Source organism: Halichoeres trimaculatus, unplaced genomic scaffold (genome assembly GCF_033239565.1).
Source record: "Halichoeres trimaculatus isolate MK-OKI-2021-1 unplaced genomic scaffold, fHalTri1.1 fHalTri1_scaffold_2, whole genome shotgun sequence".
NCBI classification, from domain to species: Eukaryota; Metazoa; Chordata; class Actinopteri; order Labriformes; family Labridae; genus Halichoeres; species Halichoeres trimaculatus.
In genome coordinates this window covers 16,225,804-16,248,375 of record NW_027437180.1, presented here as the reverse complement: position 1 = coordinate 16,248,375, position 22,572 = coordinate 16,225,804, and the positions used below count along the sequence as shown (strand labels likewise).

The 22,572-nt window shown below is 42.5% G+C and overlaps 1 protein-coding gene across 2 annotated transcripts; it reads right to left on the bottom strand.

Annotated features, from left to right (window-relative positions):
* On the bottom strand, positions 1 to 21,319 carry LOC141807325 (N-acetylgalactosaminyltransferase 7-like). 2 transcript variants are annotated; one of them, XM_074693264.1, is made up of 15 exons: positions 20,611 to 21,319; positions 18,766 to 18,877; positions 18,334 to 18,649; positions 13,049 to 13,215; positions 11,382 to 11,512; positions 11,074 to 11,153; positions 8,320 to 8,502; positions 5,466 to 5,583; positions 5,234 to 5,356; positions 3,545 to 3,660; positions 3,109 to 3,211; positions 2,916 to 3,014; positions 2,085 to 2,213; positions 1,173 to 1,203; positions 1 to 995 (listed from the first exon to the last, which is right to left on the bottom strand). In XM_074693264.1, exons 1-15 carry the CDS (start codon positions 20,731 to 20,733, stop codon positions 889 to 891), a joined length of 1,938 nt encoding a protein of 645 aa, XP_074549365.1. In that variant the 5' UTR covers positions 20,734 to 21,319; the 3' UTR covers positions 1 to 888. The 2 variants fall into 2 exon arrangements, with proteins under 2 accessions (XP_074549365.1, XP_074549356.1); XM_074693255.1 differs by lacking the exon at positions 8,320 to 8,502 and adding an exon at positions 8,727 to 8,909 and having other exon boundaries at positions 20,611 to 21,318.
* Positions 21,320 to 22,572: the final 1,253 nt, after the last annotated feature.

The following is a 22,572-nucleotide window of genomic DNA, read 5'->3' as shown; positions in this document are numbered from 1 at the left end:
TTTACCCCCCTCCCACCCCCCAAAAATAACACAGTGTACACCATCATCAGGCAGAGTCACAGTCAGCTGGTCAGATACTGAAGCTTCATCAGTCTGTCATAAGGCAGGAAGTCCTCCTCACTCACACGGACGTCACAGTCAGTGGGAGACGAGTAGTCACAACTGATCAGCAGAAAGAGCTGGATCTAGCCAGAAAAACAAAGGAACGGGCTGAAGTGACGGAGGAGGACAGGTGTCACTGAGACGGCCTCTTAATGCTGTGTGTGTGAGGAATCAGACCCAGCTGGCTGTGTTTTTAGACCCATCGCAGAGAGAAGTCTTTCAGAGAAATTATGAGAGTGTTTCACAGAGTCTGGAGTGTAAACAGTGTGAAGAGGAAAAGAAGAGATAACAGAGTTCAGTTTGTCAGAGCAGGTTATCTGCTTCTTATGTAAAAGCTGGTTCTGGTCTCAGGTGGTTCTGTTGTCTGACTGATCAGGATCAGACCACTTTCAGTTCACAGTCAGGGTTTTACTAAGAGTGTACTCATCAGGACTCTGAGCTCTCGTCTCCTGTAGTCTCACCTCATTTTAGAGTTTCTCAGAGATCCTGATCCACTCTGAGCCTGAACCTGAAGCAACATGCCTCTGGTCACCAAACCCACTGATGAGGTCACGACTCCTCCCCCAATAGAAATGTTTTTTGGTTAGGAAGCTGACAGTGTGATTAGAAAGAAAAGACTGTTTGCTATGTTAAATCAAAGAGGTTTGAAACACCCAGAGCCCCAAACAACCTACCAGACCAGTATGTATCCAGCAGGAGTGTTATGAGCGCATATATGTGTGTGTGTTGCGTTGTGTTGTGTGTGTGTTTGTGTGTTTTAGGCCTCCATGTTTCAGTCCCAGACGATCACACAGCCATGATGTTGTTCATCTCCCACTTCTGACTGGTTTTACTGGTGTCACAGTCTGAGATAAACACTGTGTGGAGCAGGTCGGAGCGGTCCAGACACTTCCCTGGGACAGACACACACCACAGATTAGCTGCCATCTACTGTTCATGGTGTACTGCAGTTTGATTCATTTAGATAAGCCCTGAATATTCAGCAGCTTGAGGGTCAGAGGCTCCCTCATCTTTACTCCATGTTAGCATGACCTCAAACATGATGAAGAACCAGTGTTTTAGAATTTTACCTGTTGGCACATGAGTAAATCGATGCATATCCTGAAAAGAGAGAGAAGGGGGGGGGGGGGTAAACACTTTGGTAATGTTCAGCCCATGGGGCCAAAATGATGGCTCAATGTTTGGTATTAAAATAATATTTGGCACTAAAAACATGTATTATAAAAAAATAAATAATGGCATCAAAACCAGAAAATTGTATTGATAACATTTTGCTTAAGTTAAAAACATGAACATCAAATTTATTATATCTTTTCATTCTAAAATTTGGTGCATTCTGATGTTTTTCAATTAAAGTATACTTTATTAATTTGATATCAGTGTTTCATCAATGACAGTTTACAACTTTAATGACATTTGTCTTTTATGATCAAGCTCTTCTTTCTTTTTTTTTATTTTCTTTTTTCTGTTTCAACTTCCTGTCACTCTGTTGGTGTGGTGGGGGAAGGTTGGGAGGGAAGGACCAGGAGGGCATATTATTTTCAAAGTATTGGCGAATAACCCAGCACTTGACTAGACCCATTCTTCAGTCTATGGCTGGACCCCACAGGACCTTCAAGACCCTTGAGTGTGAGATATTATTGTATCGTGACCCAAGTATCATGATGTTTATTGCATCATGAGGTTCTTGCCAATTCTCACCCCTGATTGAAATTATAAACTATCATTGATAAAACACTGACATAAAATGAATATCAAATTATTTTAATTCAAAAACATCAGAATGCAAAAAACTATAAAAAGGAAAAAAAAAATATTAATTTTGATGTCTGGGATTTTAACTTCAGTAAATTTTTATTGATGCCATTTCCGGTTTTTATGCAATTTTTTTTTCGTCACAAATATTTTTCAATGCCAAATTTTATTTTCAACACCAAACATTTGTACTTTTGTACTCTTGTGTGTGTGTGTGTGTGATATACCTTAAAGTACTTCCACTCAGTGTGTTGGTTCTGGTCGCAGTGTGTGATGATGACAGATGAACTATCTGCTCCTTTGGTCAGACACTGGTCATACTGCATCAGCTGGTTGGCTTCGTTGATACGGAACAACTACACACACACACACACACACACACACACACACACACACACACACACACACACACACACACACACACACACACACACACACACACACACACACACACACACACACACACACACACAGGTGACTTTAACTAGGGGGTTCAGTCTACTTCAGTATTGAAGTTTCCAGTGAAGCTTGTGAGTTTAAAGCTTTTCAAAGGGTGAGGCCACAGATACAACACTCAAAGTCAGAGGATGATGTCTGAGGTATTCAAATCCAAAAAAGTCATGTGTTTGCATGGGGCAATTAAAGGCTCTAAATGAGACCAAATGTACTAAATGATCATGATGTTGTACTAAAGAAGACTTAAACTAGGGACCATAATGTTTACTGAGGAAATGAATCAGCTGAGGAGGTGCCAGACTTTCTGATGGACTGATATTCAATCTGAAATTAAGAACAGCAGATTAGCCCCCTGCTGGACGTTAGAAAGAAGGCAGGTTCAGGACACTCTTACATTGGGTGTTTTGCAGACACCTAAGCTATTTTCACACAATGGCTCACTCATTATAGTTAAAGGGCAGTTGTTGAAACTGTTTCTTTCTAGCAGTCTCTAGTTTAAGGTAGGACCATCCTCCTATAGACTATGGACTCCCTGCCCCTTACAGATTCTCTGTTTGGTGGACCAGTCCAAACCAGACCAGCAGCTCCTTGTGGGTCAGTACCTGGTTGCCTCCCATCCTGTGGCAGGGTCCGATCTCCACAGTGCCCCCGTTAGTGTGTCCCATACTGTCGATACAGTAACTGGTCTCATAGCCTCGGATCTACACAGAGTCAGAACACCACACAGCGGGGTGAACACAGCATGGTCAAAAACACACACTGTGTTTGTGTTCATGTGTTAGTGCATATTCTTACCTCCCCCCACTCCACATTTTTAGAAGGGAGAGGATAGTGCAGAGCTATGTCATAAGCGATTTCCTCCATGAACCACTTGAAGCTCTTACAGCGATGCTCCTCTCTAAAAACACAACAAACGGGAAACAGGTCAGTTTCACATACTAAAATCTGACTGGGGACCACCACAGAAACACTCGCAAGACATTTTCAATATGACTATTTTATTCATGAACACAAGACACAGGTATCAAAGGTTTAAGAGGTTTAAAGGTGGCATCACAAAGGTTTGTCTGCAGAGGGAGCTCTGTTTCTGTTGCCTTAGTTATCAGCCCTCGGAGCACTGCCTGCAGCAGGTTGGCTGTTTTGTAAGTTCAACTAACACTGACACGACTCAGACAAAAAGACTGCTGCCTGTGAACAGAGAACATATATGAATCATAAAAATAAGTGTTACCTGAAGCGTTTGAGCTCACTGATGTCTCCGTAGGCCAGCGTGAGAGTCTCAGGACGACTGGCATAAAAGTAGTCCTTATACTCATCCCACCACACCTCCACCACACGCACATAATTCTGTTCAAACACACACAGGAGTATACATTTATTCTAGTCAATGCTGAAATCACCTTCTATATGCTTCTCGAGCTTTTCTTATTTTGATGGTTTGAGAGCTTCAGCAACTGTTTATGCTCAGAAAACCAGAATGGCAAACAATCACATTTTGAGAGGATGTTCAAAAAATCAATGAACACGAATCAGAAATGAGTGGGACTACATTTGGTGAAGGTTGGAAACTGGCTTCATAACCCCCTCTGGAAACGTCCAAGTATTCTGACTGTAGTCTTAGGGTGTATCCTCACCCGTGGTTCATTTGCTTTTTTCCGATTCAGAGGCAAAAATGATTCAATCGTTACAATTTTCACTGGGTTCGTTTGTGTCTCTTGTGGTCCAAATTTGTAAACCATCGCAGGTGTGATCAAACTTTTCTCTAATTGGTCAGAAATCTCACCCAGAAGGCGGATGAGTTTCCTTATCTTCATTCATTCATTCAGGTTCTCAACCGCCTTCTATGGGAAAGAATAACAGCCACGGAGCATCAGCAGCACAAGTGGCTCGTTTGTCTTATAGCACTCATATGGCTAATATACCAGTGTCCGCTTTATCATCAGAATATGCATTTCTTCAGGAGTCCAGACTGTGTCTGGAAAATAATGTGCTAATGCACCTGTTAAGATAGAGATGTACTGCCTTAGGGAGCGTTCTTCTATCTTTCGGACTGGACGGTTGTCATCCAGGCACAACTGCTGCCTCCCATTACTACTGTATGAACCACAGATCTGAGTCAGCTGTGCCAGCTGCTGAGGTGATTGATCTCGCAGCAAAAACGACTAAAGGACTCAAACAGAAGCGAGCAGAGACCACACTATTCTGGCGATCTCGACCCACTTGTTTTGTCCTGTATCTGGGTGTGACTGCTGTGTCCAAATAGGCACAAACAAACCAGACTTTCAGTTTGTTTTCTGCAAACATTGGAGAACATCACCCTCTAAGTCTGAGGTTGGATTCTGATCACTTACTGAGTTCATAATCTAAGAATTAAATTGGTATCTTCAAATGACTACCTTAAAACTGGGTGGTTTAAAAAAAAAAATAAAAGACCATGGGTGGAGGGGTTTTTGTATAACAGTGTGCCCATTGTCAGTGTTTCCTCTCTCATGGAACACAAGGTTTGAAGTTAACATGTCTTTATTCTGTCTACCTGAATGAGTGGATTCTGAATCAGACATGACTACTGTTTGATTTACTCGGAGCTGTAGCAAACACACAGACAAATGAAATCAGATGAGTCTCAAACATTGATCATGTCAAGAAGCTTTGGCAGCTTTGGTTTGCTTAAACTGAAGAGAAGTATACATTAAAACCTTCCAAAGGAAAAAAACATCAATAGTTTTCCTTTACCTTAAGTTTCCTATGTGGTGCAGTCTACACATGAATGTGTCAAACAGCTGAGCAAAGGTTCTTTTTAAAGGATGCATCATTTTGTATTTGTATTATTTTCTTGTACTCGTGTTGACATTTCTATTTGTGAGTAAATACTTCACAAAGGGCTCTGCAGGTGTGTGTGTGTTGGTGTGAGCTGCTCTACCTTCAGAGTAGGAGAGGATCCAACGTGTGCAGGGGGGGGGTTACCCTGCCACCCATGCAGTCTGTAGATATGACCGACTCGAGAGCAGGGCACGAAGAGCAGCTGACCACCACACTGCCATATCTACACACACACAAACACACACACACACACACACACACACACACACATCAAAGTGCGATATTAAAACAAAGCTCTGTCTCATGTACATACTGCTGCTCTCTGTGAGTACCTTGTAGGATATCTCAAAGTTTTCTCCTCCCCAGATCTGCAGTCCTGGATCATACAGACCCAGCTCAAAGAAGAACTCTCTCTCTATAGCAAACAGACCCCCTGCCATGGCTGGAGACCTGCAGGGGCGCACACACACAGAGTTAGCACACAGGTCAGAGCAGTAAAGACCACATCAGCAGACGGTCTGAGCTCAGGCCGGGGAGGTTAGTGAAAGCAGAGCTGAGAATGAGACTGACTGACACACAGACATGGTGAACGGAGAAGTTACAGGCGTGTTGGAGAAGTGATGGCGCCTCAATCTAAAACCAATCCCCCAGAAGCTCCCAGTCTGCCATTCAAGACAGACCCTTGTCAGTTGGATCAGGACTTGGTCTGTTCTCTGTGAGGTGTAGTACTGTTAAGACCCCAACAGTTTCAAAAAGTGACACCAAACACAGCACAGAGTTGGACAGAGAGGAGACAACACGTGAGAGGTTATCCCACCAACACATACACACAGGGGACACCAATAACCAGTTAGACCAACACCAGAGGACAGAACCAGTTTCACCACAACCAGAACACTTTAAGCAGCTGGAAGCACAGAGCACACAGTGGCAGGGACAGACACCCCGTACAGCAGGACCACAGCTCTGTTTAGTTGGTTAGTACAGTCTGACTTGGTCATAAAAGTTCCATAAACAAAAAATCAGGTCACTTTGTTAAACCTTTAAAAACTGTAGAGTTATTCAAAGCATGCTCAGTGTTCTGCCCCAGCACTGTCAGATAGCATAACCGCAACAAAAACCAAAGTATGTATGTTTGCCTTTAACAATAACACTACTACACTCTTACAGTCTACATAGTCGCATCATAACTACAGTACCTGTTCAAGCTTGAACACACCTTCTAATTCAACTCTTTTTCTTTATTTGCACTTCATTTTTACTTTATTCTAAAGACTTATACTGAAGGCATCAAAACTTTGAAAGAGCACATGAGGAATGATGTAGTAAACAAAAACATGTCAAACATGGTATTATTATTATGATTCAAAGTAGCCAACAAGGGGCAACATCCAGTTTAAAAAAAATGACACTATTCCCTCAATCAGCTTCATGAGGTGGTCACCTGCAATGGTTTTCAATCAACAAGTGTGCCTAGCCAAGGGTGCATTTGTGAAATTTCTCACCTTCTTAACCTGGTTCTTAATCAGTTGTGCTAGGCTAGTACACACTTGGATATAGAAAATATCCCTATTTGACCAACGGTCTAATTCATATTATGGCAAGAACCACTCGACTAAGCAGAGAGAAATAACAGTCCATCATTACTCTAAGACATGAAGGTCAGTCAGTCTGGACATTAAAAGATCTTCAAATGTATCCTCGAGTGCAGTCATGAAACCATCAAATGCTATGATAAATCTGGTTCTCATGAGCACTGCCCCAAGAAAGGGGGACCAAAAGTCAGCTCTGTGGCAGAGGATAAGCTCAATGGAGTTAGTGTAAGTTCATGCAGGACACGGCAGTCATACGCCCAGCTGTGATCAGCTGGCAGGCTGAAGTTCAATCTCCAACCCCTCTCAACCAATCACAGCGCGTGTCTAACGACAAGGCGGTGTATTAAGATCATGTCTTCACTCTGTCTTATCCCTGCAACCTCCTCACTAAACAGCTGCTGCTGTCTTAATAATTCCTCCTCCACCCCAGCCTCCTCCTATTGAGACTCTGTATGTATCCTGTTGATATGTATGCATCCTTTTAATCTGTATTATCGTATGGGGGTTTAGGGGTTATGCTGTGCACTCCCTGGGAAGCTCGAGCAGGCTGCACGGCTAACCCAGGGAGTACTCTGAAAAGCAGAGCTTTATTGCTAATTCTAACTGGATCTTTTGCCAATAAATAGTTCAATGTATGACGAGTGTGTTCCTTGATGAATTAGAGTAACCAGACTCAGAAAATCTAAATCAATAGTGCTCATAAATGCTTCACAGAGGCCAGTTCTAGACGGATGTGTACTTTGGCCTGATTGGTTTAAATTTGTGATTGTGATTCCAACCACCTTGTCTTTGCCAGATCAAAGGAGGTGAGCAGACAGTTTCTGCTTGTGTGACTCCTGACCTGAAGCAAGGAGGAGGAGGTCGATGGTGTGAGGGGCTTTTCTGGTGACAGTGTTGATGATTTACTCAAAATTTACGGCCCACTTCACCATCATGGCTTCCACAGCTTTCTGCAGTGACATGCCATCCCATCTGGTTTGCATCATTTGGTTCACACAGGACAATGACCCCAAACCGGTTCTGGGTCAAATATGAGCTATTTTCACCAAGAAGGAAAGTGATGGAGGAGGAAGATGGACAGAGTGAAGGGAAAGTGGTCAACAAGTTTTGGGCCCCTCTGGGAAGTTCTTTAAGACTGTTTAATGGAAACCAACCCAGGTGACAACCACATGAAGCAACATGTGGCTACTTTATAGAATAAAAACATATACTGGTTTGTTCATGAATTCCATACATGTTGTCTGTAAGTTTTGATATCTTCAGCATTAATATATAATGTAGTAAATCATAGAAAAAAGAAAAAACATTGAATGAGCGAGTGTTCAAACTTTTGATGGCACTGTTTACTGCATATGAGTTAATAATTGTCTGTTTTTGACCTTTCCTCACTGAGGACTTCAGGCTGATTCTAACTACACCTTTATGTTTAAATGCTCTCCTTCTTACAGTGGGTGACTGAGACACGTAAACTCCTCTTTGAGATCATAAAGGTTTTCCAGTTCCCATACCCAGGTAATGTTATAATGTTAGTAGACTTAAATTAGGACGTGTTTGTCTTGTGTTGTCCCTGTCCCGCGTTTGTTTGGTGTACCTATATGGCTCAGTGCGAGTCTTTCTGAGTCTTTTTTCTCTCCCTCCTAGAGGGACTCTCTTCCAGAGCATGCTCCAGTCCCAGGCACCTCTAGCGAAGTTGTCCTCGTCTCCTCCACCCTGGGAGTGTATGGTAAACTCTTGGCCATCGATGGAGTCGATCAGAGGCACTGTACACACCGTTCTGACAGAGGTGGGGTGGGGACCATGCATTCAGGATACATGGGGGAGGGGGTGGAGGGGGTGGGGGTGATGGACATGCAGGACAGAAACAGGCAGACACAGACAGGAGTGCCAGTGAAAGCCCAGAGACATGGGGTGGGTGGGTGGGTGGAGGGTTGGAGATGGAGACACAAACAGAACAGGGATGAATGTTAGCATGCTGTCTGCTCTCTGGAGTTTAAGTACCGGTAGGGCTGCGTGGTGTGTTTCCTCTGGGCCTTTTCCTTGTGGCTCAGTGGGACTCTCTTCCACAGCAGACTCCAGTCCCATGCTCCTCGAGCCAGCCCGTCCTCGTCTCCGCCCTGCTGGGGCTCCATGCTGTACTCATTACCATCTATATAGTCAATGAGAGGCACTGTGCACACTGTCCTGTACACACACAGCCAAAATCCCCAGATATGGAGAAACACACACACACAAACACACACACAAGCACACACATCTCTGTTTTTTTCAGGCTGACCATTGCTTGAAACTGCCCACTGTAAACACTCTCTTTAGCCGCGTTTTCACCGAGCAGACCGGTTCGGTTCGTCTCAGTACGGCCCGCATTTCATGGCATTTCCACTGACTTATCCCAGGACAGATCCCCAAATCAACGAGACGAGCTGTCCCACCTTTTGGGACCCTTTTGTATGGGTGCCAGACTGAACTGCTCTTGGAAGGTGGAGCTACAACACAGGAGACCGCTGATAGGTTGAAAGAATTATCACTTATCCCTCGACAGCGGCTGCATTTCTCCTTGGGGCACACAGTCCTCTCTGAAACAAAACTTGATTGCACTTTGTATCAAAGAGCTACATGCCGATCACAGAGAGGATGAAATGCTGCATGTCCATCTATGTTCTTTGTTTACTGTGGTGTGTTTTTCTTCTTAGCTGGATTTATTAGCGGGATAAAGTGTGTCGCGCTGCTACAGCATCTAATTAACAGCTGCGGCTTTCTGCATCCGACTTACACGCTGCCTACCACGCGAGGGCACAGTTTGCTGTGGAAATGCAGACAGGACCAGGCTTAACTGTGCCAAACCGTGACAAACTGTACTGAATTGAACCGCTGCTTGGTGGAAATACGGCTATAGTGTGTTTAAAGGTAGGGTCTGGAGGATTTTTCTAAAAAATATATTGCCATCTTTTACAGGAATAATCCTTTTCAATTGTTTCCTGCCTCTTTATATCTGTGTCAGTGTCTGCCTCAACCCTCTCCTCTGCCTAGAAATGCGTCTTTTTACATTTTGTCAGGCAAACACGCGTCTAGTTTACAAAGTAAAGTAAACAAAGTGATCAAAATAAACAACATTTTTGGGCTGTATAACTTGAAAATGTGATCAACTTTTCTTCAGGGTTTGTTCTGTTATAGGCTAATATAAGTTTAAGAGGGTCTTAAAGTACCCAATTTTTTTTAAACTGTCGATTCACAGAGGAGGACCAGAATGCTATCTGCTGTCAAGTCATCCAAAAGAGTGGAAAAACATTTCTCCACTGATTTCATGAAGAGAGGAAAAAAATACAGAGGGGACTCTGCCCTGACAGGAGGAGGGAAATGAGCAAGTGAATTCACAGCACTGGAGCATATCACTGATCCTTACATTCTACTCCTGATGCGATGAAGGTTTTAAAGAAACTTTTAGTTACTGGAGGAGGACTCTGCTGCTTTTGATGGATTTATAGATGGAAATAAACGATGGGTCCAGTTGTCCTCCATTCTCCTTCAACTTGAAAACACATGCAGTTATTTCTCAACTTGCCCAGGATATACACAGACGTCATTATCACACCTTCAGGAATTTCCTCAGAACTAAAATCACAAAGGGAACTTAAACTGAACTGAAAAACTATCACCCCAGGCCCACTTCATAATCTCTTTAGTTTGGTTGACACAAACCAAAGAGTTGATAAACTTACTTAATGCATTACCCTTTTTCCCTGAGCTGAGCCTTGAGTTGAGGTGAGTTGAGTTGACGATGGATTCTCTGTGTGTTAAAGGCAGACCTGTTGTAAGGGTATTAGGAAAACCCCGAGGCCTCATGGTTTGGACTCTGTAAGGTTTAAGCTGGACCCTATGTTGGTTTTAGGTTGCCTCTGTGGTTTGAAGGTGAACTGCTGTACCCCTGGCACAGTGTAGTGTGGATTCTCTGTGGTGTTTGAGATGCAGCTGAATTAATGCGTCTGTGTATGAACCACTCTGTTTTCAGCACCAGCTGAACCACATGAAGAAAGGAGAAGAGATAAACTGTAGCACAAAGACAATATATGCAACAGCTCCCTAAATGCTGCTCTGCTCTGGTGGATTAAGATGGACCTGGTCTTACCATATCTTCATGTGGAGTCTGTTATTAATAAAACAGGGAACACTCTAGACCTGGTGTGTGTAAAGAGGCTTCAGATGAATTTTTTATGAACGTTTATAAAAAAGATTGATTGGCTAATTGGTTGATCGATCAAACGTGTGTTTGTGTGTGTGTGTGTGTGTGTGTGTGTGTGTGTGTGTGTGTGTGTGTGTCTGTGTGTGTGTGTGTGTGTGTGTGTGTTACCTGTCTTTTGATATTGGAGCAATCAGAGGAGCATACCAGTTGGTTCCAACCTCACAGTGAGCATCCAGGTAGATCAGCACCTGGAGAACAAACACACACAAATAAAAATACCTGATATGTGTGTAAGGGTTTCTGTCCTTAACAGTCCAAAACATGTGACTCTACTGATTCAAGTGGAAAAATCTGCTTAGTCCCTCCTGTTTAATCAACACCCAGAATATTAACAGTTTAAAAACGAATCCACAGACGCTAACTGACACTGTACTACCAAGGCTACATGTTACTGATGAAGGAGTGTGGGTGTGTACCTGTCCTTTAGTGGCCTTCTTAGCTCCAATGCTCCTGGCCTGGATCAGTCCTTCTCTCTTCTCATTCCTGAAAAGTTTCACCAGACCGTTCCACTGTTTGATGTAGTCCTCCAGACGCTCCTTTAGGTGGACTACACACAGACACACACAAGTATACAAATTAACACACGTCGAGAATGTAATAACATTAAAGTGTTTTTACAACCTTTTACAGTTCCTCCTGTTCATTTTTTCTTGTTTCTACATGATTTTATTCAATTTTTCACCAAACTTTCTGTTTCTTTCTCTATGGAATGTTGTAAGGTCTGGGGTTCGATTCCAGCTTCCGCAGTCACACACTGAAGTATCCTTGAGCAAGACACTCACTGAATGGGTGTAAATGTGTTAGTTAAAACTGATGGCTCCTCCCTAGGGACGTGGTCACACTGGCCAACCGTGCTGTACTTAAGCACGCTTCAGCCCTAAAGCACGTTTGGAATGGCCAGTGTGACAGCCACCATGCCATGCTTGAGCACGATTCACTTCTATGTTTTGGCACGCTTCGGAGATGTGGGCTTCGGCACGGTTTACTTCGTGCACGAGCACAAGCACACGGACAGCGCATGTGATCCATGACGCATGATCACCTCGAGCGCATCTTTCGGCAATCATTTAAAACAAAACTGGGGAGTTAGAGGGCTGCGTCGTGCCAAAATGACTTACCATAAGTCTCAAAGTCTCTAAAGTTGTAGCAGTGCTCTCTGTGTCTCATTGTGCTGACTCTGATGAGATTGTGCTTCATGTAAACAGATGCTTCACGATGATGGAGGCAGGCCATGCACGTGTGTGATACCTGCTAAAGTCTAGTTCATATAGGGGTAGTGTGACCGCTGGCCGTACTCTACAGCTGGGGAACAGCTCAGCAGGGGGGGGGGGCAATCGTGCTTAAGCATGGCACAGTTTGGGTGGCCAGTGGTTGGACAGTCTAGAAAAGTGCTATACAGGTACTGGCCCATGATCACATGGAGCGCTGGAGTCTGCCATCTCATCGACCAAACTAACAAACCAGGTGTAATCCTGGTTATATTATACTTTAGCTATAAATCTGCTGCCTGGAACTGTTAGCTGTGGGCCCTGGACCTTAATGCATGCCCAGATCTTCCCCCTCTGAAACCAGACAGCTGCGTGTAACATTGAAGCAATGCCATAGCAAGACTGCAGACTGTAGACAGGGCACCTGAGATTTGTCCTTGTTCATTCAAAGACCCTTCTCTATCATCCCTGTGAATAACATGAGTCGACTTTGAGAGCTGTCACCATAGTAATTCTTTGTAACCAATCAAACAGTTGTCTTTTTAAGGATTTAAAATATTTGTCACCCAACACAGTTGGCAGGATCCCAGCTGACACACCTTGATTGACAGGATTTAATGGTTGGACCTCAATTCTCCTAGACTTTATTTATCTCCTCATAAAACTTGAATAGGAGTATTAAAGTTTTGCTAAAAGGGGAAAAAAGTAGTAAAAAAATAGTTTAAAATGTATATGGATAAATTAAGTAATGTTTTTAACTGATGACAGAAGTCTGATGTTGCTGGTTGATGATGTTGGTTAATGTTAACGTAGCTAGATTATACATCTTAAACACTGCTCATTGTACTTCCTGCATTTCGTTGGTGAACTCTGACCTTTGTTGCTGTAGTCGTCGATCATGACGATCTCAGCCAGGTATCTCCTGGGGGTTCTCTTGATCACACTGTGGACGGTCCTCATCAGCGTTGACCAGCCTTCATTATGGAACACGATCACCACGCTGGAGGTCAGCAGTCGGTCATCATAGTGCCAGTATTTGCACCTGTACAGGTGAGACACAATCATACAGGTGACTGTTACTGTCTTTCTCACACATACAGATGATGTTAAGGTAGTAGATGATGGTACAGCTCTGCTCTCCTCCTCAGTGATATGAACAATTGCTAGTCCTGAAGGGGCTCATTGGATTAACCAAAGGCCGAATTGTTGGTGGGATTTAGGGCTGCAACAATTAGTCAACATAATCAACTATGTCTGCTATAAATGAATCATTGCTGCAAATTTTAGTAGTCGACGCTTCGTATTGTTTTTATTGTTGTTGTCATATTGTGAAAGGAAACACCAAGTGGTAAATGCTCATCTGTAACTTCAGTTCACTGCACGAGGTGCCACGTTACTGAATACTTTTATAGAAAAAGATCACCAAGTTCATACATGAGGAATGAATGAGGAAATATCCCTGTGCCCCGATCGTAATGCGCGCTGCTGGAGGCTCTGCATCCCTAGCTTGGGCAGAACATAGACTGTATGTAGAGTGGAAAGTGTGGCTCCGCCATTTCCCATTGTACGGTTTTGAAGCCAAAATACCCTTGTCACAGGCACAGCCATTGTAGCAGTTGTGCAGCCTGAGTCTGCTCAGTAGAGACTGTGAGGGATTCTGGGAGAATCTGAGTGGCGCCGGGTTGAAAAATAATAATTATTTTTTTCTTTTGAGAGTCTTATCACTTCTTGACTCTACCTCCCGACAAATTTCACAGCCCCCGAAAAAAATACACAAGAACAGCAGCTGTCAATCATTGTTAAACATGTAAAACCTTGTTTTTAACCTCTTATAACTAATGAAAACGAAACTCTTCAGAAAAAAAGAGGACTTGAAAACAAGGCAGCCAAATGATATCTTTAAATCACTACAGCAATCGGACATGAGAAACATTTCTATGAGATGCATTAATTTTTTAGAGTTTGACCACAGCCCATCTAGAATGACTGGAGAGTCAGATTTTTTGACCTTTAGTGCAGCCAGTCACTAGAGAAAGCAGTTTTTGTAGCAACCTTACTTCCATTCTTTTACAGTCCATGGGACAGACTGACAGCTCCCGGTGTTTAGTGCCTGATAACATGCTTTAGTGCAGGGTTTCTCAACCTTTCTTAGACCGTGGACCCCTTTCAAGTTAGACATTCTTCCAAGGCCTCTTTGGTTATCATAACAATGATTGGCCTAATAATAACACTTTTTAATAATTTATTATACAGTTTTTTTCAATAATAGAATTAGGCTACACTTATATTTTCCAAGCATTTCGTTTTGTAAACTTTCAGGAAATGTTACCCCTGAGGCAGTGATGGGGAGCTCATGTAGAGAAACGAAACTTAACGCGTTGTAAATGAGAGCTGGGAGAGCCCCAATCAGCAAATAAACATTAGAAAACAAGCCCAAAGTCGCTGATAAGCGGTCTGGCCAACCAATACTGCCAACAACAACTTCATTTCCATGTTACCTGCTCACATAACACAGGGCCAACCATTGAGAGACAAGAACCTAACTCTGGGAAAGCACATTCAACAGATGTTGGTCACAGATATGACTGCTGTAAGAAAAAAATCTAAACCTCCTAATATACAAATACTTATCAAAGTTAAAAGTAAATAGTTCTCCCTGGAAATACTGTGAACATACTTTAACTAAAATGTTTGGTTTAAAAAATATATACACCGACTTCACTGTTAAAATTTCATATAGAACAGGAACTATGTGGTCTACAGGATTTATACTGCGTTATTTTTTTATTCAGTTATTTACCACTTGGTACAACAACCAACAATAATTGATGGATTTATGTTGCAGTTAAACATTGATCTGCTGGACCACAACAACTGATTCTTGTTAGTCCAACGCTAGTTTAAGTCGTATTATTTATCATGGAATTTGCTGAGTCACCTGTTTAATTATTGGACATTTAAAAGAAGGAGATATAACAACAGCACAGATCTCCACAGGGTAAGTTACACAGGTTGGATTTAAAGGTGTGCCCTCTTCAGTCACTGATATAAAATGGGGACCAAATTAGGTGAGAACACAAAATAATTGTGATTGATCGACTCATCAAAAAAATAACTGATGGATTAGTCAACATCAAGAATAATTGTTGGTTACAGCCCTGGTGGGATTACCGCGGTGAAATTGCTGGTTAGATTACAACATGCGGACTGTTGTTTCCACAGCTGTGTGGCTGTGGGGTGTGGAGTTTCTGTGGTGACCACAACGTAATGCTATACAGCTGTGTTGTAATCCAGAGTGTAGGCATGGTATTAACCAAACCCTGAACCTGTAAGGTACATACAAGTCGTCTGTGAACAGATCTTCTGATGCACTGACAGGACAAACTGGAGTGGTTCAGCCAGTTTCAGGCACTATGCATAAACGCAGCTTTCTCGATGATCAATAGGGCCAGCTGTGTATGTCTTTGTGCTCGCTGAGTTATCCAGTGTGTACAGATCTGTCACAAACCTTGACAGAACTGATGTATGCTACAGGTGTGAGCATTAACCAGCAGAGAAGAGTTTATGTCTGCGACATCTCATCCACTTTATGAGGTTTTGGACATATCAGCAGACACAAAAAGTAAATAATATAATACGATGTTGAGAACTCAAAGCTGTGATTAGAGTGTAAATCAGGAAGTAAAAATCCTGTCAGAAGGTAATTGTGAGAATCTGTTTGATAAGAGTCTGTCGGACCGGTTTCTAGACACACGGTGTGTGTTTGCTCTGAGATGTACTCAAAAAAGAAACAGGGGAATGTGACCATGCATTACTTGAAAGATACCGATCATAAATCAGTCACTCCTCCTCACTCTTGCTAAATCCTGTTATCCCTTTGATTTGTTATGTCAATAAAGCTATCATGAAGCTAGAGGTTTTACAATGTATGCTGAGATATAACTGTTAATGGCAGGATCAACCAACCATAGTTTTATGATATATACCTCATTCTAATGTCAAAATAAAGCCCTCTAGAGCATTTTGAGAATAGATTGTAATAAATAAGGATCTGGTTTTTATTCTAATTAGGACAATGGAATAAGAAGTGTCCTCTGTTCTTGAGCTTAAGCAGCGACAAGTAGTAATAACACGGACAGACCCTCAAACAAGTTACTTAAGTTAGAGTATAAACACATCAGACATTAGTCTGGAGGAACAAATGAAAATGGCTACTTTGCAAAAATTTACCTTTTGGAAAATATTCACTTTATATTTATTTAAAACAAATTAATTTGTTCCTCATTTTATTGCAATTGCTACAGTTGAAGCTAATACCTTTTACTGAGCTGTAGATGGATACTTTGTGAAATCCTAGGAAATATATTAAAGATATTTTGACAGAAACTGTATTCTTCCTGTTTTGCATTATAAATCTGAATCTAAGTAATAAACTAGAAAATACATTTAACATTTCCTACAAATTCAGTGGACTAAGAGGTAGGGATGCACAATATTATTGGCACAATATCGGTATTGGCTGATAAAAGCTTAAAAACACGTTTATTGGTATCGGCAGATATGAAAATTTCTGCTGATAGGCACAGCCGATAAGGTGCTATTCAGTTAGGATTATTATTATTTTCCATCTGAAAACTAAGCTCCTCAAATAAAATGTAGCACTTCATTTATTTGCACGGCAGAGTTCTGTGTCTGTCACCAGGTTGTTACAGTAGCTCTAAAATAATCAAATGCAACTTGGTTATGTTTAAAAATGCATTGTACATTTAAAGTTCATGTGATCTAAAAAAATTATTTTTCTGTATTTCAATACTGAATGTCTTGAGTTTGAAAAAATAATAAATTTCTTATTTATGGTAAAATCACATGTTTTTTGTCTTGTTTTATGTGTGTTTCTTAAACAAATAAGACCGTCACAATAAGAGTAACATATAAATTCCAGTACAGGATAGACTTAGCTTTCTTTACGGTGAAAAAAACAAACAAACCTGTGATTATCGGTATTGGTATCAAAAGGGGTTACGATATATCGGCATATCCGATATCGGCAAAAATCCAATATCGTGCATCCCTTCAAAGAGGTATATTCTTATTATGCACAAGAAGGCTTATTTCAACATTTGGAAATAACTTATGCAGTACTGTGTTTAATAACTCTGATCCACTCAGTCCTTAACAGTAAAAACGTGAAGTAGCACTAGCTTGTTAGGCTAATATACACGTAAGAATGATGTTGTTGAACAGTCCAGTTTAAAGCTGTTTCATGTTGCACAGTGCTCTGTGTGGATAATGTGTCGTATCACCCGTTGTCTTAACACGTATTCCTATAATGGAGTGTGTCTGGCTCAACGACTGTCTCCTCTGCCTGCACGTGGTTTAACTGAAACGCTCCGTGATCTTACAGGTTGTGATATCTTAGTACTTTTTTTGTAGGTCAGGTAAATAAAATGCACATGAGAGCCCAAAGTAAAAGTCCGGACATGACAGGCAGTCCACGATGATGCTCACTACCACAATAAAAGCCCTGAACACAGAGCGGACTTCACGTAGCAGATGTAAGTTCCGACTGCAGCCTACATAGAAAAAGAAATAGGTAGACGTCTGTAACATCAACTAGTCCTGCCCCGTAAAATTTAAGACCCTAGAGTAATATATTTAATACTAGCATATGACATTTTTAATGAATTAAAGACATTTTAAGGCCTTAATTTTAGATACATGAATTTAAGACTTTCAAGACTTTTCAAGGGTGCGTGGATACCCTAAAAATGGAGAAAAAAGAAAAACACGAACCGAACGAAGCACATATGCTCCAAACCGAGTGGGGAAATTGAACGGCTTGGATTTTTTCCATAAACCGTTCCATCCACTCTGTCTTCAGTGACACAACAGCATAAAGCAGATTTGTGTCTCAATATAAAGGTTTGATCTAGATAGTGAATTTCTTCTCATCCAAAAAGAGAAATAAATCCTCCTCAGATTGCCAGGGATGGGAGCTGGTGCGTCATTACGCTTCATTGTGTTCCTCCTGCTTTTGACCGCCATGCAGGGGGCTCAAATAGGACACAGTGACACAACACAAGTATGATCAAGGTAGTGCTGCAGGTCTGACTGCATTAAAAGTAAAGGTAAGTCTGTTTAAATGTAGAGGTAAACTCACTCTTCATGGCGGATGTCACTGATGCTTCTGTCCAGAGAGATCATGTCACTGGCCACCATGTTGAAGCCAAACTCTTTGATGGAGGCCTGCACGGCATCTTTGTAATCTGGACCCAGGACAAAGGGTTTAGCCCCCTCACCAGGACCACTAGGGACTCCTGGAGGCTCTGGTTCTTTAAGCTCAAAGTTTCCCAGGATGCCTTTCTTCAGAACGGGGCTGGTGTAGGCGTGAGTGTGGGGTTTGAATGTCACATACTGCTGCTGGATCACCTGCTTCTGGTCGAGCTGCTGATTTGGTTTCTGAGGCTCATTGGGCTCTAATAAAGAGAAAACCAAGAGTCAAACTGTTGCACACAGAGAACTGGTCTGAGTCAAGTGTTCAAAGTGTTTACAGTAAGTTTCTTTACACAGGATGTTAAGGACAGCTCCTCACCGTGTTTGAGTCTGATGGCGTGCAGGTCGACCTCCACTCCCTCCACATGAGGCCAGGGCACGACAGGCTTAAAATGGTCCGCAGGGTCTGCTCTGGGCAGGGCAGCATCCTCCTGTGGGATACAACAGAGGGTTTTGATATTTTCGCAACTTTATCAAAAATTAAAGAAAAAAAATAAAGAATGGCATGTACATAAGCTCAAGGCTAAGCTCGGGTTATTGAATCAAACTTTATTTATATAGTGCTTTCATACAAATAGGTGTAATGCAAAGTGCTTTACAGTCCAATTAAAAGCAATCACACATGCCCTTTAACCCATCTCTGCAGAAATCCACCAATCAGGCCTGTGTGGACAAGTGGCCAGACTGGAGCCACTCCAGGTGGGCTGCCACGAGCCCACCTGGAGTCTGCCAAAAGGTCCCTGAAGCACTCTCAGACCATGAGAAAATAACTTCTCTGTTCTGATGAGACAAAGATTGAACTCTTTTGTGTGAATACCAGGCACTGGACAATACCATCCCTACAGTGAAGCATGGTCGTGACAGCATCATGCTGTGGGGATGTTTTTTAGCAGCAGAAACTGGGAAACAAGTCAGGATTAAGGGAAACATGAATGCAGCAATGGATGAAAACCTGCTCCAGAGTGCTTTTGGTCTCAGACTGGGGCAGCAACCCTTGGTGCACAGCTCAGATATCAAAGGAGAAGCTTCAGGAAAACTCTGTGAATGTTGCTGAGTGGCCCTGCCAGAGCCCAAACTTAAATCCGACCAAACATCTCTGGAGAGATCTGAAAATGGCTGCGAACAGACACTCCCCATCCAGCCTAATAGAGTTCACAAGGTGTTGCATTGAGGAAACTGCCAAACTGCCCAAAGACGGGTGTGCCAAGCTTGTGGCAACATATTCAAAAAGACTTGAGACTGTAATTGCAGCCAAATGTGCATCAATGAAGTATTGAGCAATGGCTGTGAATACTGTGATGTCTTAAGTTCTTTTCAATCTTAATAAATCTGGTTTGGTGGGCAGATGGCTGTCAACATGAGCTTGTACTTGCCACCTGTTACTTGCTAAATGTTTTAGTGTTGGACTGTATGAATTTTATGCTGGAGTCAGGAATTAGGATCATTTACACTACTTGTTAATATCGGAATACTTGGAGCATATCCATTACAAATGCAGCTGTTGGGGCTACCTGTGTAAGTCAGTAATAATGAGCAGTTTGGTAAGGACTGCAAACAGTAAGACCATATCAACAGTATTTCATCCGTACATAATCTGTACATAGTCTGTGATGTTAGCAGCAGTCTGACATGACACTAAGGCAGGATATAACCACCTGCTGTCTGATATGATAAAGGTGGTTTTAGAATGGTAGGTATCCGCCACCTGTACTCGTGTCACCTGACAGCCTCGGTAGTTCCCCCTGCATGATGTTCAAAGCCATTCGGTGACGTAGGCGGATGTATACCCGGTTCCAACAGTAATAAACCGTTAGGGAGAGGACACCTTAATCTAAGTGTGTGTGTGTGTGTGTGTGTGTGTGTGTGTGTGTGTGTGTGTGTTAGCACAGCACATACACGGCAAAGAAGCTGGCTAGCATTGGGGGCTAGCCAGATGATATCTCCATGACAACCAGTGTGAAGCTAAAGAATAGCCTAAATGACAGCGACATTCCTCAAAGTATGACACACACCTGGGACTCGTAAAACATCCAAACCATGTGTAAAGAACACTCTGACTAGTTGTTTCAGGGTTTGGGGACAACACTAATAACAGCTAACCATGTAGGTTAGCTGTTATTGGCTATTCTGGTCCGTGTCCAGCGGTTGGCTGTACTTAACTCACCGGTTTTCCAAAAGGGTTGTCCTCGCTGGGTTTGGGGGACAAGGATGACCAGAGAATCACCAGACCCAGAAACGTCCCCACGACCAGCAGGGTCCGCAGAAGAAAGCCCACCTTAAGCCTCATACCTGGGCTAACTTAAGGGGCTATGCTAGGATAGCGACTAGCTTCAGACAGAGGCTGACCGGCCGGTAGCTAGCTTATAGCTAACGGTAAGTTCTGAAGCAGAAGCCGATCCGGATTTAACGTTATCTTGGTGTGTAGGGTCCAACAGCAGGATTCACGGGTTTTTAATCTCTCAGCCAGTCTTCTTATAGACGGGACAGACCTGCTCACACTGACACTGATCCCGGTGCTGCTCCCTGCCCTGGTCTTGATTCTGGTCCCTGTCCAGTGGTGTTTGACACACTTGTAAGTATAGATTCCCGTGTCTGGTGGTGGTGGCTGAAAAATTATTCATTCAGTTACTGTTATTCTTTTTCTTCCGTCCCGGTCTGGTTGAGTCCTAGGTACATGTCATGTCACCGATGCGGATCCAGCAGGTTTTTCTGGGTGTATATTCTCAAAGAGGAGGTCTGTCAAGTCCTTCCGACTCCACCTGTTTTTAATTATGAGGGCTTAGCCCACACAGGTGTGTGCCGGTCATAACCGGGATGACACGACAGAGGGAGTGACTGCAGAGCGGTGTTTGATCTGACGCCGAGCATTGTGATAAGCAGGGGCGTATCCGGGGGCTGGGGAGTAGGGGGAATATGCCGCCCTTAAAATCCCATTGGTCACCCTGGGTGCCACCATGATACCTTGAAATGCAATTGATTACTTTCATTGGATATGTGTAAAACATAGACTGTACACTTTTATGGACATGGTATCATCACAGGCTGTCTGCCTGTCAATCAGGAGAGGTGTGCCTCCTGTGCAAACTCTCAGTTTTAATGACTTCTAAAAAGTCACCCCAGTTCAGTGTATAACAGAAGCAACCAGCTTTTCAAACTTAATTAATATTTTCAAGACTATCAACGTGATTATTTTTGCTGTATCCTCTTTTTTAGATTGGCGTGTGGGTGTTTTTCAGGACTTCCTCAAGCAGACACTCAGCAAACTGCAGTGCACTTCTGCATTGTCTGTTTTTTTTTGTGGCTGGAGGTTGAAACCAAAAGTATTTACTGATTCGCATCCCAAAGCCACGGTGGCCGTTGGGTGTCAGACGGTTTTCAAAAGCTACAACAGGAATGCAAACGCCACAGCACAACCGAAGTACAGCCACAAAAGAGGTAAGTTATCCCAACAGACACAAAAAAGTAGTGAAATAAGTAAATGATTGTCTTTTTTTTCACTTCATCTATGATAAATAAAGCATCATAGGAGTGTCACCGTCTGATAATCTTCGTAGTACTTATTTTTTTTTTTTTTACTAGAAAAAATATGTCATCTTACTGTATATTTATCTTTATGAAGCAGTCTTATTATAATCAGAGCATTATAAATATATTTTGTTTGCAACTGTGTTCTGGTGTTTGCATTTGTGTTCTGGTGTTTGCATTTGTGTTCTGGTGTTTGCATCTGCGTTGTGGTGTTTGCATTTGTGGTGTGGCTTTTGCATTCCTGTTGTCGCTTTTCCAAATCGGCTGACATCCACCAGCCATCATACAAAGCTCTTACACTTCTAGAAGGACAGAGCGAGGTAAGTGTAAACTGTTCCGGGGAGGGATGAGTACAGAGAAGAGAAACACCTTTGTAGAAGGTTTTTCCAATTACAGACATACCCTTGTGTGGGTTATCACTCACTGATTGGTGCTTTACGTCCTTTGGGGTTCAACAGTGGCAAAAAGATGGACTGTAAAACAGTCACTAAGGGATCCCTGAGGGAGGTCATACAGCTGGGGCGGAATAAAAAATACAAAAGTGCAAAAAATACTGAGCCCAGTCATTACAAAAGCCACGGAGGATAACTACCAAGTTTTT